We start from the raw sequence: 14,387 nt of genomic DNA on the forward strand, positions 1-14,387 counted from the left end.
AATCAGACTACTGTCCAGCAGCCAGACTTACTACCTAATTCAATTATACATCTCTTAAGCAAATTATAGTTTTTCGTTCAAATTTTAATGTGAATTTCTATTTCTATTTAGGAAGAGTTGTTGAGAGGTTCCCAACTCGCTCAACGTTTTCAACTCTAGAAGCATTTAGTAGTGTCACTGATAAGGATGTTGGGAAAGCTACTTTGGCGAATGACTTGGCGTTTCTAGTTGACGAATCTTCTAATCTTGATGAGACAAAACCCAAAACCCGTGTAGAGCTTAAGAGGTTAGTTGAACTTCGCATAAAGAAGAGGGTCAAGGAGCAATATATTGATGGGAAGTTTCAAGACCTTATGCACAAGGTGGTTGCCAACCCAAAAACTCTTCGGGAAGCTTATGATTCTATTAGAGTGAACTCAAATGTCGATTTAGCTTTAGGGGGTGACTGCATCCCTTTTGAAGCCTTAGCAGAGGAGCTCTCGTGTGGGTATTTCAATGTTAATGCCAATATTTTCTCTCTCTCGACAAAGGGCGCACGGGAAGAAGTATTTGTCCTTCCTAATGTTAAGTTGACAGTTGTTCAAGAAGCCATTAGGATAGTTTTGGAAGTTATGTACAGGCCCCACTTTTCGCATGGTTGCCAAAGCAGAAGGGGGCATCTCTCAGCCTTGAAGTACATAAGCAAAGAAATTGCTAATCTGGACTGGTGGTTTACTTTGCTTATCAGCAAAAAACTTGATACTTGTGTCCTATATAAACTTATTTCCACAACGGAAGTTAAGATAGAAGATCCAAGCTTATTTGCTATCATCAAGAGCATGTTTGATGCCCAAGTACTCAATCTTAAATTTGGAGGTTTCCCAAAAGGCCATGGTCTTCCACAAGAAGGGGTTTTGTCGCCAATTATAATGAACTTATATCTCGATCTATTTGATCATGAATTTTATTTTATCTCAATGAAACATGAAACTTTAGACATGGGGTTTGATAATGAACAAGATGGTTCCCACTCCAAGTTGTGCAACTGTTTTAGAAGACAGATGAAAGACAATATCATTGAACACGATGGTGTGGAGACATCTAAGGTCAGGGTACATTGCTGTTGCTTCATGGATGAGAAGTTTTTTGCCGTTTTCGGTTCCAAAGATGTAGCTCTTGCTTTCAAGTCCGAGATCCAGACTTACTTGGAGGGTTCTCTCTCTTGGGTGTTGACAAGCAGACAGAAATGTTACCGTGTAATGGTCCCCATGGGATTCAATTTCTTGGCACTTTAGTTGCAAAAAGTGTTAAAGAAGGTCATGCAGTAAAAGCCGTTCGCAAGCTAAAGGAAAAGGTAAAATTATTTGTTTCACAACAAAGAAAGTCTTAGGATGCTGGGACACTCAGAATAGGGAAGAAATGGCTAGCTCACGGGTTAAAGAAGGCTAAGGAATCAGAGATTAAGCATTTAGTTGATACTGAATCTCTTTTGAGTTAGATTTCCACATTTGGAATGGAAATGGATCACTGGTACAAATTGTTGTTGAAGGTATGGATGCAGGACACCACTGCCAAATCCATTGATAGTGAGGAATTCATCTTATCAAAGCGTATTGCTTAACCATCGCAGCCCCAAGAACTACGAGATTCCTTTTATGAATTTCAGAAGCGTGCAGAAGAGTATATTTCTCCTGTGACGGCTTCACTTATTGCCTTTTTGCCTGATTCCAGCTCTTCTACTGAATCTGTCACAATGACCGAGATTATTGCTCCAGTAAACAGTATAAAGAAACGCTTCTTAAGATATGGATTGACAAATTCTAAAGGATTTCCATGTACATCACACATGCTTTTTTTACAAGATAGCAATCAAATAGTGGACTGGTTCGAAGGGCTAGTTTTGCGATGGTTTAGGTGGTATGGTGAGTGCCAAAACTTCAATGACGTAAACTTATTATCTGTGATACGGTTAGGAAGTCTTGTATCAGAACACTGGCAGCGAAGTATCGAATACATGAAACTAAGATAGAGATAAAATTTGATTCAGAATTGAGCAGAATCCCATCTATCACAGAGTTAGAACATGAGTTGGCAAATAAGAAATCGGATTCACAAGCATCTGAATGCATGTATGGAATTTCTCACAGTGGCTTGTGTTTGCTGTCCTTGGCAAGAATGGTGAGCCAGTCAAGGTCTTGCAATTGTTTTGTTATAGGGTGCATGGCCGCGGCACCATGCATTTATACAATTTACGTGAGGGAGAGACAAAAGTATCCTGGTTGGAAGACTGGGTTTCCAAGTTGTATCCATCATTGCTTGAACAGAAGGCGAATTGGATTGTGTAAGCAACATTTGAAAGATATGTATCTCGGTAGTATATCACTCCAATCTATTGATTTTGGTGCTTGGAAATGAAACGTATGCGATAAAGATGGTCTTGAAGCTGCACAATGCACTGCATATTGATGCTTCAAGTATACTAATTTACAAGTATCCTTTTGGAAATTGAATGATTGATCAAACTGGTTGATCTTCTTGGTGAAAGAAGAGAGACTACTGCTACATCTGTGAGCATCCTGGCTTTGTTACTCAGGTTTCTGACAAACATGTATAGAGTTTCAAGATATATGATTTTGAGGATTAACGGTTATTACACTTATATTGAGAGATTTGTATGGTATATAGATTCACTGGAAATGAATTTCTGCAAAGTATCTACTATTTCAATTACTGTACCAGGCATTGTGGCCGTGTTCAAGTCTAACCGATATCAGTCATTGGGCTTCTCCTTCCTCCACTCTCCTATGAACTGTGCAACAAAACATTTGTATGATATGAAAAGAATGCTGCTATTGAGGAGCCTGTTTGCTCACTTCTTCACTAATGCGAAGCTGCACCCTTTGGCCTTAGTAGTCAAAATTTGTGTTCTCAATTTCCTTCATTGTTCAATTAGCACCACCCAACTCATTGCATTTTCATTATTCACTTCAATCGCCAAGCAGAAAGTGAAAACAGGATTTCGGACTGAATTTGTGGTTCGAGGATACAGGATTAATTTCCTTTGTCGTCTGGCCAACATTGTGCTATCTGAAAATTTCAAATGCCGAGAGTGACTGGACGAGCAATATCAACAAAGGCAAGAACCATTTACTAAAAAACAGAGGAGGAGTTAGACAATGAAATTCCTAAGATCAATCCGAATTTTTCTGTTTTCGGAATTTAACGGTGAAATTTCGAGAAACCTTGTATCCTATACTACGAGTACGACACAGTCAGTATCTAACTATAATCAATGACAGCCAGTGAACTGATGGGGGGCATAAACTTCATCGTGGAGGGGGAAACCGCCCAAATCACCAGCTAAGAACCTTAACCCTTAAAATGACCGCTCAATGATAAAGGAGACGAGGTGCAGAAAAAGTCAATAAATATTGCCTAGATAATATACTACCTCCATCTTGCGGAATTATGCTTGGATTAATTATCCTAACATCAAATTTCGTCTGCAGCCTTATTTTTTCCTTCAACCAAAGTAAGGGCATCTTAACTCATAAGAAACCCAACGAACCTATATCCTAAGAAAAAGGAAAGAAAGAGGAATCCAGTTAAGATAAAAAAAAATAGCCTTAAACTACATATCCTTCTTAAAACCATGTCACAACTTGTACAAATCAACATGGTCAACAAGTATATGTACAACTGATTAGAGAGCCAAATCTCCATAATCTGTGCTAGTTAACCATAGAATCCACGAACGCGAATCCGAGTCAAATACACTCAATTACGAACTAAATATTCCCCGAAAAAACATGTTTGCGTGGATGAATCGCAAATCCAGCACTTCAAGACAAACGAACCATCCTTAGCATTTCAAATCTGTTTAACTGCCTCCAATTGGAATGACAAAATCTGTTTATGTTAACAACCCATGACATGATTTATACTATCATCTAAGATCGACTCCAATGGACCCTATAACATACTCAATAGTTTGAATGGCTAAAACTTTAGCTAATGAATGTGCAACAACAAGCTCCAATGGACTAGATAAGTTAGGTCATTAACCTATCACTCAATAACTCAATTTATAGATTTTGAAGACGTTGGGAGGGTTATTTGGGATAAAATGTGAGGTTTTCGAAAAAAAGTTGTTGCCACAAAACAGTCCTCAGCATGGAAACAAAATTGACCTTTTCGTTGGTATATATATATTTGGTTGGGGGGTTTATACAACAAAATTAACTAGTCTATTGGGAACACCATTCATCCAATAAACTAATGACCACTTAACACTATATAAGTGGGTCCCATTTTTACAGGGGAAAACTTCAATTTTGCCATCTAACTTTAGCCGTTTCACTGGAGATGCTCTAACTATCCTAAATGGCGGAATCCCAAACAAAAACAATGCAGCTAAGAAAGAAAAAGCATATGGTGAAGTACTTGACATAGAATCTCGATTGATTTCTATACAAAACCCAAAAGAAAAAAAATCACCAATTCCTACCAAAGAAGAGATGAAGAAAAATGATTGGAAGTTTTGCCAGAGATACCACTCTCTTGAAGCAAATACATAAAACCAAAATTGGCTCATTTGGCTTTAAAATGGAATTTTTTTTTTTGTCTTTATTCAAAAAAATTTGCATTTGTTAATATTGCGTCAAACTTTTGTGACTTATTGATTCGTCTCGGCGAGAGGAATCAGAAAAGTAAAAAATTTTGATCGAAACTCATAATTTTTTTCGAAAAGACAAAAATAAGTAAAAAAAAAAGACTTATTGACTTATTTTTGTTTTTATCCAAAAAATTATGAGTTTCGATCAAAAATTTTTACTTTTTTGATTTCTCTTGTCGAGACGAATCAATAAGCCACAAAAGTTTGACGCAAAACAAACAAATGCAAAAAAAATTTGAAAAAGAAAAAAATAAGTCACTTTTAAAAAAACTTTTTTGGGAAAGAGTAAAACTCTTTAAAATCCGAACCGTCCGAAATACCTTGGGACGTGCACAATTGACTCCGTAAAACCTTATTAACGTAATCCTCCATAAATAAAGATTTTCTCTATGACTTGACAATATGAACAGTGACTTACACAGTCAACTCCTCCCTGTATCAGTTCACAGTAGTTCATTATTAGGTAGTTTTAGAGCACGGAATAGTGTCCGTACTTCCTCTCATATTACATGTGGAACCGACGAGATGGACCCACAAATACCATGTGAATTTAGGGATGGCAACGGGGCGGATCGGAGGCGGATATTGCAATATCCGAATCCGAATCTGAACCCTCCACCCACCCTCCGAATTCGCCCAGAATTCTGAACGGATTATATTTTTGTCCTCCATCCCCGCTCCGTACGGGAAACGGAGATCCAATCGGATATTCGGATCCGAAACCGAATTTGGAAAAAGAAAGAAAGATTGGAACTCGATTAAAAAAAACTCACAGATTGAAAAAAAATAAATAAATAAAACTAACATGGGGAGGGAGTCTCGCTGCCACGTTCTTGAGGGGAGATTGCCGCATCTCTCCGTTGCCAGAGGGTTTTTTTGAGAGAGAGAGGGGGGTTGGGGAGGAGAGAGAGAGAAGGGGGAGAAGTCATGGTCGAAGAGGGTTGTGTGAAGTGAAGTCGGTTGGGTAGGAGACTGACTATTGATTAACCCTAAAAATAAGAGGTATTTATATAGTCGGATATTCAGAGGTGGATCGAATATCGGATTCGGGACGGATCGGATCGGAGGCAGACTTACCTCCAAATCCGATCCGATCTCTGATTTTTTTTTTAAAAATAAATCCGAATCCGCCCTAATATCCGAAAAATCCGATCCGTTCGAGACGAATAACGGATCAAATATGGACGGATCGGCCGAGATGGCCATCCCTATGTGAATTCGATATTTTATGCAAGAGGGAGTACAGACACTATTCTGTACTCTGGGACTACGTAATAATTTTCGCTCGACCTCGAGAGATGCTTTTCCCCCACACACACTCCCCCGACCCCACCCTCCATTTCCCGTATTTTACCCTGCCAGCCAACCCCACCACAACCCCCCCCCCCCCCCCGCCCCCCCCCCCCCCCCCCCGCGTCTCTTTCTTGTTTGTATTATTTTTTTTTTCTGTTTGGATTTTTTTTTCTATTTATTTCCTTTTTCTTTCTTTTCAGTTTTTCTCTTTAAGAAGAAACTCAATAACCAAGAACAAAATTAGAACAAAGAATAAATACAAGAGATTTTTAGAGAGAAAAGTTGAAGAGATTGAAGGTGTGAGTTGAATGGCTTGACAAAGGGTTCTATTTATAGGAAAATGAAGATCTCTATCCCCCCCATCTTGCTCCATGGTCATATCCAATCCGATTTTAAGCATGCTAAAGTCTTTCCCTCTCTTGTCATTCTATCATATTCAAATCTATTTTTAGGCTTTGTAAAGTAATTAAGAGAAAAAAAAGTGTTTCAATTGATCATGTTTATCCGACTGTTTTTTTTTCTTTTTTTTCCTTTACAGATTAAAAAATATAGTTAAAAAAATAAGTGTTCTAATTTTCAATCCGTTTGAACCGGTGCAAAAATGTTATTTTTCTGATCATTTCATCCTAAATGGTCGTAATAAATTTTTGACACTAAAGCCTTTCAATAAGTACCCTAAGAGAACTCTAAAACTAAATAAGGAATCTTAGTGTGTTCGTTAAAGGGCTTTAGATCCAAAAATTTACTACGACCATTTAGGATGAAATGGTCAGAAAAATAACATCTTTGTACCGGTTCAAACGGATTGAAATTTGAAACAATTATTTTTTTACACCATTTATATATTAAAAAATATAGTTAAAAATTTGTTAAAAAGCCTTAGGGTGCTTAGGGTGTTTGTTGAAAGGCCTTACACCAAAAAATTCATTATGATTATTTAGAATAAAATGATTAGAAAAATAGGATCTTCACCCCGATTCAACTGAATTTAAAATTGAAGCACTTAATTCTTGAATTATATTTTTTAATATAGAAAGGGTGTATTTATAGAAAAAAAATAAAAAAAAATAAAAGTAATTAAAAAAACAGAAATTAAAAAGTGGGGGTACTTTATTGCGGGGGCCGGGGTAATCCGGGAAATGGGGTGGGGTGGAGACCCTGCCAAGCAGGGGTGTTTGGCGGGAGTGCCGAGCACATCTCGATCGTCCAAAAATGTTTTGGACGGTCTAAATGTAAAGGTATCGAACAAATTTAAAAAAAAAAGGAAAAGGAAAAATATGTTTCGATCCAGACCGTTAATTCCGAGATAAACAGTCGAATTGACCGTTCGACACCCGCTTGGCAGGGGTGCCGTCGATAGGGTCCCCGGTCCGGTGGGGTGTCGGGGGGAAAAGCAATTTACTTTTCGCTCTTTCAGAAGTTCCATTTCAAAAAAGAAAAAAAGACCGTCGCCTCTCAAGCGGGTCCGAATCCGGGTTATAACAAAACCCTGTTCTCCTTCCATTCCACGCGTTAAAGAGAGAAGAAAGAACGAAGAAGAACGAACGAACGAACGGCAGACGACGGACGAACATCGATCTCGACGAACGACAGCCAACACCAAGGTATCTCTCTCGATTATTAGGGGTTCGAACCAGTTTAGGGTTTTTATTGGTTCGATTTGTGGTTCGAAGCCCAAATCTGAACGATTTCTGGTTCCATTTCTCTCTCTCTCTCTCTCTCTCGATATCTCATTCACCACTAATTTCACTGATTTCGATTTTATAAGTGTTAGGGTTAGGGTTTTTCTGCATATACATGACCTTAATTTTGGGCAAAACTGGAAAATTAGGGCAAAACCCGAATTTTGTATATGCATAACCAGAATTAGGCTTTTTGTATACGCATACCGTAATTTTTTTTTACATGAATTCTGGTTTTAAAAAAACTCTAATTTTGATTATGCATGTACAATTCTAATTCTGGTTTTAAAAAAAAACCCAGTATTAGGGAATTAAAAAAACCAGATTATGCATATAAAAAAAACCAAATTCTAAATTTTTTCATGAATTCTGGAATGGTGTTAGGGTTAGGTTTCATTTTGATTAATATGGCAATTATTGGAGACGCACAGTTGAGTTGGTTATACTCATCTGATTGTTATTATTAGGAGAATAAGACTCGCTTGATGCGAACCGATGTAGCTATCTGGTCTGAATCTGCTATAATTAGAACCATCTTTGGAATTTTGTTGATTTTGGCATAAGGCAATCTCATGATTATGATGTTCAAGGACTTCGAATTTTTGTCTAATGTACAAAATGTATGCAGAGTGGAGATGCAGTAGTTAGCCTTAATTGTAGTAGTTGTAATCTTCTTGTTATTTTGACTCTTCCAAACTGCCTAAGTGCTGTAGACACTGTATGCAAAACTGTCATTCACAATTGCAGAATCTTCATATACCTACTAGTTGCAGACTTGCAGCAGATTACAGAGATGTCATCTTCTTCCTCCCATTTCAATAGCATAAATGAAGGCCCTCCTTGCAAATGTAGGATACCAACACCTACATTTAAAGTCCACTCTATCTTTCCCTTCAATTTATCAATCTACCCAAAGTAGCCACTCTTCTAAGCTTGCCAAATTTAACCTAATAATTAACGAAGCCAATTATGGAATGCCGTTAGTTTTTTTAGAAACGAATACCATGACAACAGTTACTCCCCTTACAGCTCTATTGTTTCTAAGAGACCCTTGTTAGAGGGATAAGAAGGAAACAAAATGCACAAGTTTCGGTCTATTTACTTGAAGTGATGTTTGCACTAAACTTGATTTTCTCTTTTTTCTTTGTTTCTCTTTTTTTTTTCTTTTTCTTTTTTGCATTTTCTTTTGTTTCAAGTTTAACTTGTTTTTCCTTGCATTTATAGGGGTGAATGAGCATTTGGGATATCAATCAACAACCGTGCCTTCGAAATTGTATCTGCCGGCGGCTTAGAGTGCATGTGGTACTACTACGAAGTGGACCAGTGGATGTTTAATCTATGTTCAAGTAAGTTCGATTAAAACTCTGTCATGACTATTACCCATTCCCAGTGGCAGCTCCAGGAATTTGTAATAATGTTAACTCTACTAGCTGATCTATTAACCAATAATATAAGTACAAAATCTCATATAGTTGTATAAATAGTGCGGTCAAAAAACATAACCTCTATTCTAAAAAATTAACTACGAATCGAAATGAGAACTTAAAAATACATACTATTTTTTTAACATAAATTTAAAATTTTGAAAGTTGTCGTATTGTGTAGTAGACAATGTTTCGAGAATAGGGGGGGTTAAAATTTTACAGTTGTCCTTGATGAGTTCTCATATTTTGTGCCAATGTTTAATTGGCGTATTAATCTACTAAAACGCTTTTGAAAGAAATTGTAGCGGGTGCGTTGGGGCTGACCTTCTCGAAATAGTATGTTGTTCTTTAGAATGACGTGATAAAATTTTCTATCGTAGTCTTAAATTCGAAGAAAGATTATTTTAGTTAACGGGGTTTTCAGTGTAGTTGAATTTTTTTGAGTAAAACTTTGTCCGTAATTCTATAAGCTAACTAGACCAAAAAATAATAATTAAAGTACTTATTGTCATGAATGTGAAATTAACACATTTAAACCATCAACAATAAAGATGGAGAGAGAACGTAGAGCATAATATTTACACCAATAGATTCTTCTTTTTCTCTTTCTTTTTTCAATTTTTTATTATGATTGTGCACTTTATTTGAGGTAATATGTTAGGTTTTTCAAATATGAATTACCTGGATTGATGGGCTGTAATTGGGTTGTGATTGAGTGTTCAATTGGTTTTGGATTGGGTGTTAAATCCTTTTTGGGTTAGGTGTTCGAGACTGTTAGGATTGGGTGTTCATTAATATTTTAGTTGAGTGTTCAAAGAAATACTAGTCCATAATTTTTACATGTATTCTAAGCAAAAAAAATTTGCTTGGGTGTTCAGTTGACCATGGAATGGTCTACTACATAGAGCCACCTCTGCGGCCATTCCCTGGTGTTGCGATTGTTTCAAGTCAACATATGCTTGATGAACATGTAAACCACATCAGGAAATTAGGTTTGTGGGCATGAAAATAGATCATTTTTGCAGGAACAATGGCATATCTGTTTGTTTTGGGATATCATAAGCCTAATTAAACTATGGAAGTTGGGTCCTATGTTATGAATCAACATTAAAGATGAATTGGAGGTGTTTGATGTCTATTCTCCTTAGAACGAGACTTGGTGAAATGATTGGACGGTAGTTTAAATGCTTCTTAGTTTGAACTTCTCGAAACAAATCAAAGCAGTTATAGCAATAGACAATGAAGATGAACACTATTTTTGTATCTATTAGCTCTAGAGAAACAATAAGCTCAAGTTTTAACTTTGTTAATATCTATTAGCTCGAGATATGTAATTATTATTAGCTCGAGAATATCATAAATATGAATCTTTCTCCTCTTCCTTCTTTTTTTCCTTGAAATTTTCTCAAAATAGATTCCAGATCACCATGACTCTCTCAACTTCGACCAATGTTCCCTTAGATCTCTTTCTTGCCCCTGCCATCCATCTTCAGTTTGTACAAATTCAAACAAATTTTGTTTACCGCAATTAAGATGATCAAGACAAATCATTTTGATTGTAATTATCCATCAATTTTCGCTCCCAAACAGTACATATGGAGTAGTCTTCAGTCTTAATCATTAGTTAAAAGTCTTCACAAATTCGACCGTTCCTTCTTCTGCAGCTATACATTTCTATAACAGACTCTTAAAGGGCTTAATTCAGGATGAACCCCACAAACATAGCTTATTCCTTTCAAATGGGTTGCTTTGATCAGTGTGCTAATTGCTGACGCATGCAAGGTGTTAAGTCAAGAAATTATGAAGTAGAATCACTGCTTCCTGCTATATTCGTTGATGTGGTCCTGTGATTATAAATTTTTTCCCCCATGCACTTGGATCATTGTTTAGGACATCGGATATAAAATTAAGTTCTTCAGACATGAATTATTTTGCTTTCTTTCTCTTCTTTCTGCCTATGAAATTGGGTTTCCTTCTAATAAACTTCGTAAAATCAGTGATGATGGGCCATTCGCCTTCAACAACATGCATGAATTCTCCGCAGCCGATGGTTTTGTGGAGATAGCTGAACACTTGGCAGAGATGATAAAATATGCTGCCAATGAGCCTTCCGTAGGGCTTTTCTACATTCAGCAGCACACCCAAAATGCAGTGCCCAACCTCATCAACCTCAAAAACAGTGTCACAGAGAAGTCTCGCGAGCTAACTTTACATACAGAAGATCTTGAGGATTCCATCACATCAGTGGGTTCTATGAAAGAGTGTGGCTTCCCAATCGCTGACGAAATGATCAAAGACATCACGAAATCCCTATCCATCATGTCGTCAAAACAAGCAAAAAGTGGGTTGATACGAAACCCTAGTTCGGGGTTCCAAATGGGTAGGACTAGCTCGTGGGGTCCATCTACTTGGGGTCGTAACGCGGGTTCCCAACGGCAAGATGGAGAGAGAAGTAATAATTATATTTCGTCTGTTTTGAAGTCGGCTAAAGAAAGAGCGACCAATTTCAAGTGGACTCAACTGGATTCTAGAGAAATGAGACAAATTAAGGTGGAGAGAGTTGTGCCTCGTTCCAGTACACCGCCACCGGTTCCAGACACAGAAGTTGATGAGTTGCCTTTATCGAGTCAGATTGCTGATGAGCGACAACAAGAAGAGGACTTCTCAGTTGATGAAAGTTTTTCAAAACATGAACCGGTTTTGTTACCAGAAAACTTTGAGGAATTTAGGGCTGATAGAGAAGCAAAACTAGAGGATTGGTTGGGTAGGACTGACAACAAGGATGGTCGTGTGGTGGGAGGAACTGGTGCTATTGTTTAGCTTGACAGTGGTTTGAGTGCTGCAGAAACATTGACTTTGTAAGCATTGTTGTTGTACTATTTTTTTTGCGCTTGGTATCTCGACACTGAAATAAGGTCACTTCATTTTGATTTCTCAGAATGGAGATTCTGTTGTCAAATTTCTGTTATCGATTTTTTTTTTTATCTGCTGGTTTTTTTTTTGGAATCTGCAAAGCATATGATCATGTCTTTTAGGGGTGTGGTCATTTGTTGATAACTTCCTTCTGTTGTAACTATGGTGATATATATAGCATCTGGATACATTCTACAATAAAATTCTAACCATGTCCCAATTTTCACTTGGAAAAAAGGTGAAAGGCTAGAGACACTATCAAATCTGATTCATTCTCCAATTATATAGCAAGATCCCATTTTATTATGCTTCTGATTTGAGACTTGCCTGGGGTGCAAGGTCATGCCGGTTTTGTCCCATAGTTCGCAAAAGCAAAGACACCATGTATACTGCAATGGATCAGAAGTGCGTTCTTTTATTCAAAGCTTAAACCAAACAAAATCAATAACCCCATAATCAAATCCAGGCTGTACAAACTATTCACCTTAGGAGAGCAAAAAAATTCAAAGAGAGAAGGACCAGTAGAGCATCAAACCTTACAAGAAAACCAAAGCTGCAAAGTCTGCTCACAAACTAACGAGAGAGTACAAAATCTGCATTTTCTGATTGGTAAAAAAAAAACAAGGAACCGAAGGCAAAGGTTTACTGTTAAAGAATGTGTCTTTCTGAAAGTTCCAATTGGCACATGAAGCTTAGTTTACCAGCAATGGTTTCATCCCTTTCAGAGAACTCAAGAAATCCCTTATGGAATTGATATTTGCCAAAGCAATTTGGTGACTGTTTAGGGCTTTCTGCTGGAATACCCAATGATTTCTCTCCCTTCTAATTTAATTGACAGCTGCAGCCAAGGACCTCTTAATAATTCGACTTTTGAATCCATCCCCTTTCACATTCTGGCTAAACCAATCCAGCAAACCCATCAAATTAATTACTAGGACCCCTCACTACATTCCATACACTTAAGTAGAGAAAGGGCAATCAAAAAACAGATGGTTATGGATTCGGTATCATTACTGCACAAAGGACACATTCATCCCCCAATGAATTAGTCTATCTTTTCTTTAGTGCTCAGTCTCTGTTCTACAACCAACCAGAGATTGAATGCCCATCCCAGCTTGGGACATTTCTAGTAAACCATACCACCTTTTAGTCCATGGCTGAATGAGAAATTTTTTTCTAACTGCTTTCCCGAGCTAATCTAGCAGCATAATTCCAGCAGAAACAAGTTACTCTTAATTAAGAAGCACAACAAAGAGCCCTTGCGCACGATTTCTTTTTGTCTTCATCTTGTACTAGTACTTTTACATGATGATGACTTCTTCTTTGCCAGAAGAAAAAAGCTTGGCAACATAATGCATGTTCGTGCCTGTTCCCCTTCCACTACTTCAGCCCTCATGGTTCAGCTCTCATCCATTAATTTCCTTTGTCGTCTGTCAAACATTGTGCTTTCCGGAAATTTCAAATGCCAAGAGTGACTGGATGAGCAATATCAACAAAAGCAAGAACCATTTACCAAAAAAAGAGAGAGGAGGAATTAAACAATGAATTTCCTAAGATCAATCCGAATTTTACTGTTTTAGGAATTTAATGGTGAAATTTCGAGAAATATTGTATCCTTTACAACGAGTATGACACAGTATGTATCTCAATGATAGCTAGTGAACCGATGGGGGTATAAACTTCATCGTGGAGGGGGAAACAACCAAGATCACCAGCTAAGAACCTTAACACTTAAAATGACCGCTTGGTGATAAAGGAGACGGGGTGCAGAAAAAGTCACTAAAGATTACCTAGATAAGTATTATACTACCCCCATATTGCGGAATTATGCTCAGACTAATTGTCCTAACATAAAATTTCGTCTGCAACCTTATTTTTTCCTTCAACAAAAGCATGGGCATCATAAGAAACGCAACGAACCTATATCCTAAGAAAAAGAAAAGAAATAGGAATCTAGTTAAGATCAAAACGGCCTTAAACTACATATCCTACTTAAAACCATGTCACAACTTGGACAAATCAACATGTTCAACAAGCCATATGTACAACTTGTAATGTCTATATAACCTTTACCTTATGCATTTTTGCTGCACCAGCATAACTGCATGCCATTGAATCCTTGGAAATTCGAAATTTGAAATCTGGAAATATAATCGAATTGGGTACCTCCTAATTGAAAGTTGTGGATAAATGAATACATGTGGAGTAATTCCCATTTGAGTAGGTGGGAGACTCCCAGAAGTTTGAACATGGCCGAGGAAGATGCAACAATAATTATATGGAAATTACTAATTCATTTTGTTTGTCATTGTTTTTTCATATGGTAACTGCTTAATCTTGTTTTGTCATCACAATCGTAAGGGTGCTTAGTCTGTTCAATTTGTACCCATATATTCGTGTTCTTGGCCACGGGGTGGGTAT

The 14,387-nt window shown here is 37.3% G+C and overlaps 1 protein-coding gene and 1 pseudogene across 1 annotated transcript; both read left to right on the forward strand.

The window, feature by feature from the left end:
* Positions 1-2,627, forward strand: part of LOC131326519 (nuclear intron maturase 4, mitochondrial-like) — a 48,213-nt pseudogene extending 45,586 nt beyond the window's left edge.
* Positions 2,628-7,399: 4,772 nt separating this feature from the next.
* LOC131326522 (uncharacterized) lies at positions 7,400-12,012 on the forward strand. Its single transcript, XM_058359326.1, has 3 exons — positions 7,400-7,551; positions 8,854-8,975; positions 11,051-12,012. The coding sequence occupies exons 2-3, from the start codon at positions 8,968-8,970 to the stop codon at positions 11,871-11,873; spliced, it is 831 nt and encodes a 276-aa protein (XP_058215309.1). The 5' UTR covers positions 7,400-7,551; positions 8,854-8,967; the 3' UTR covers positions 11,874-12,012.
* Positions 12,013-14,387: the final 2,375 nt, after the last annotated feature.

This window comes from Rhododendron vialii, chromosome 5a (assembly GCF_030253575.1).
Source record: "Rhododendron vialii isolate Sample 1 chromosome 5a, ASM3025357v1".
NCBI classification, from domain to species: domain Eukaryota; kingdom Viridiplantae; phylum Streptophyta; class Magnoliopsida; order Ericales; family Ericaceae; genus Rhododendron; species Rhododendron vialii.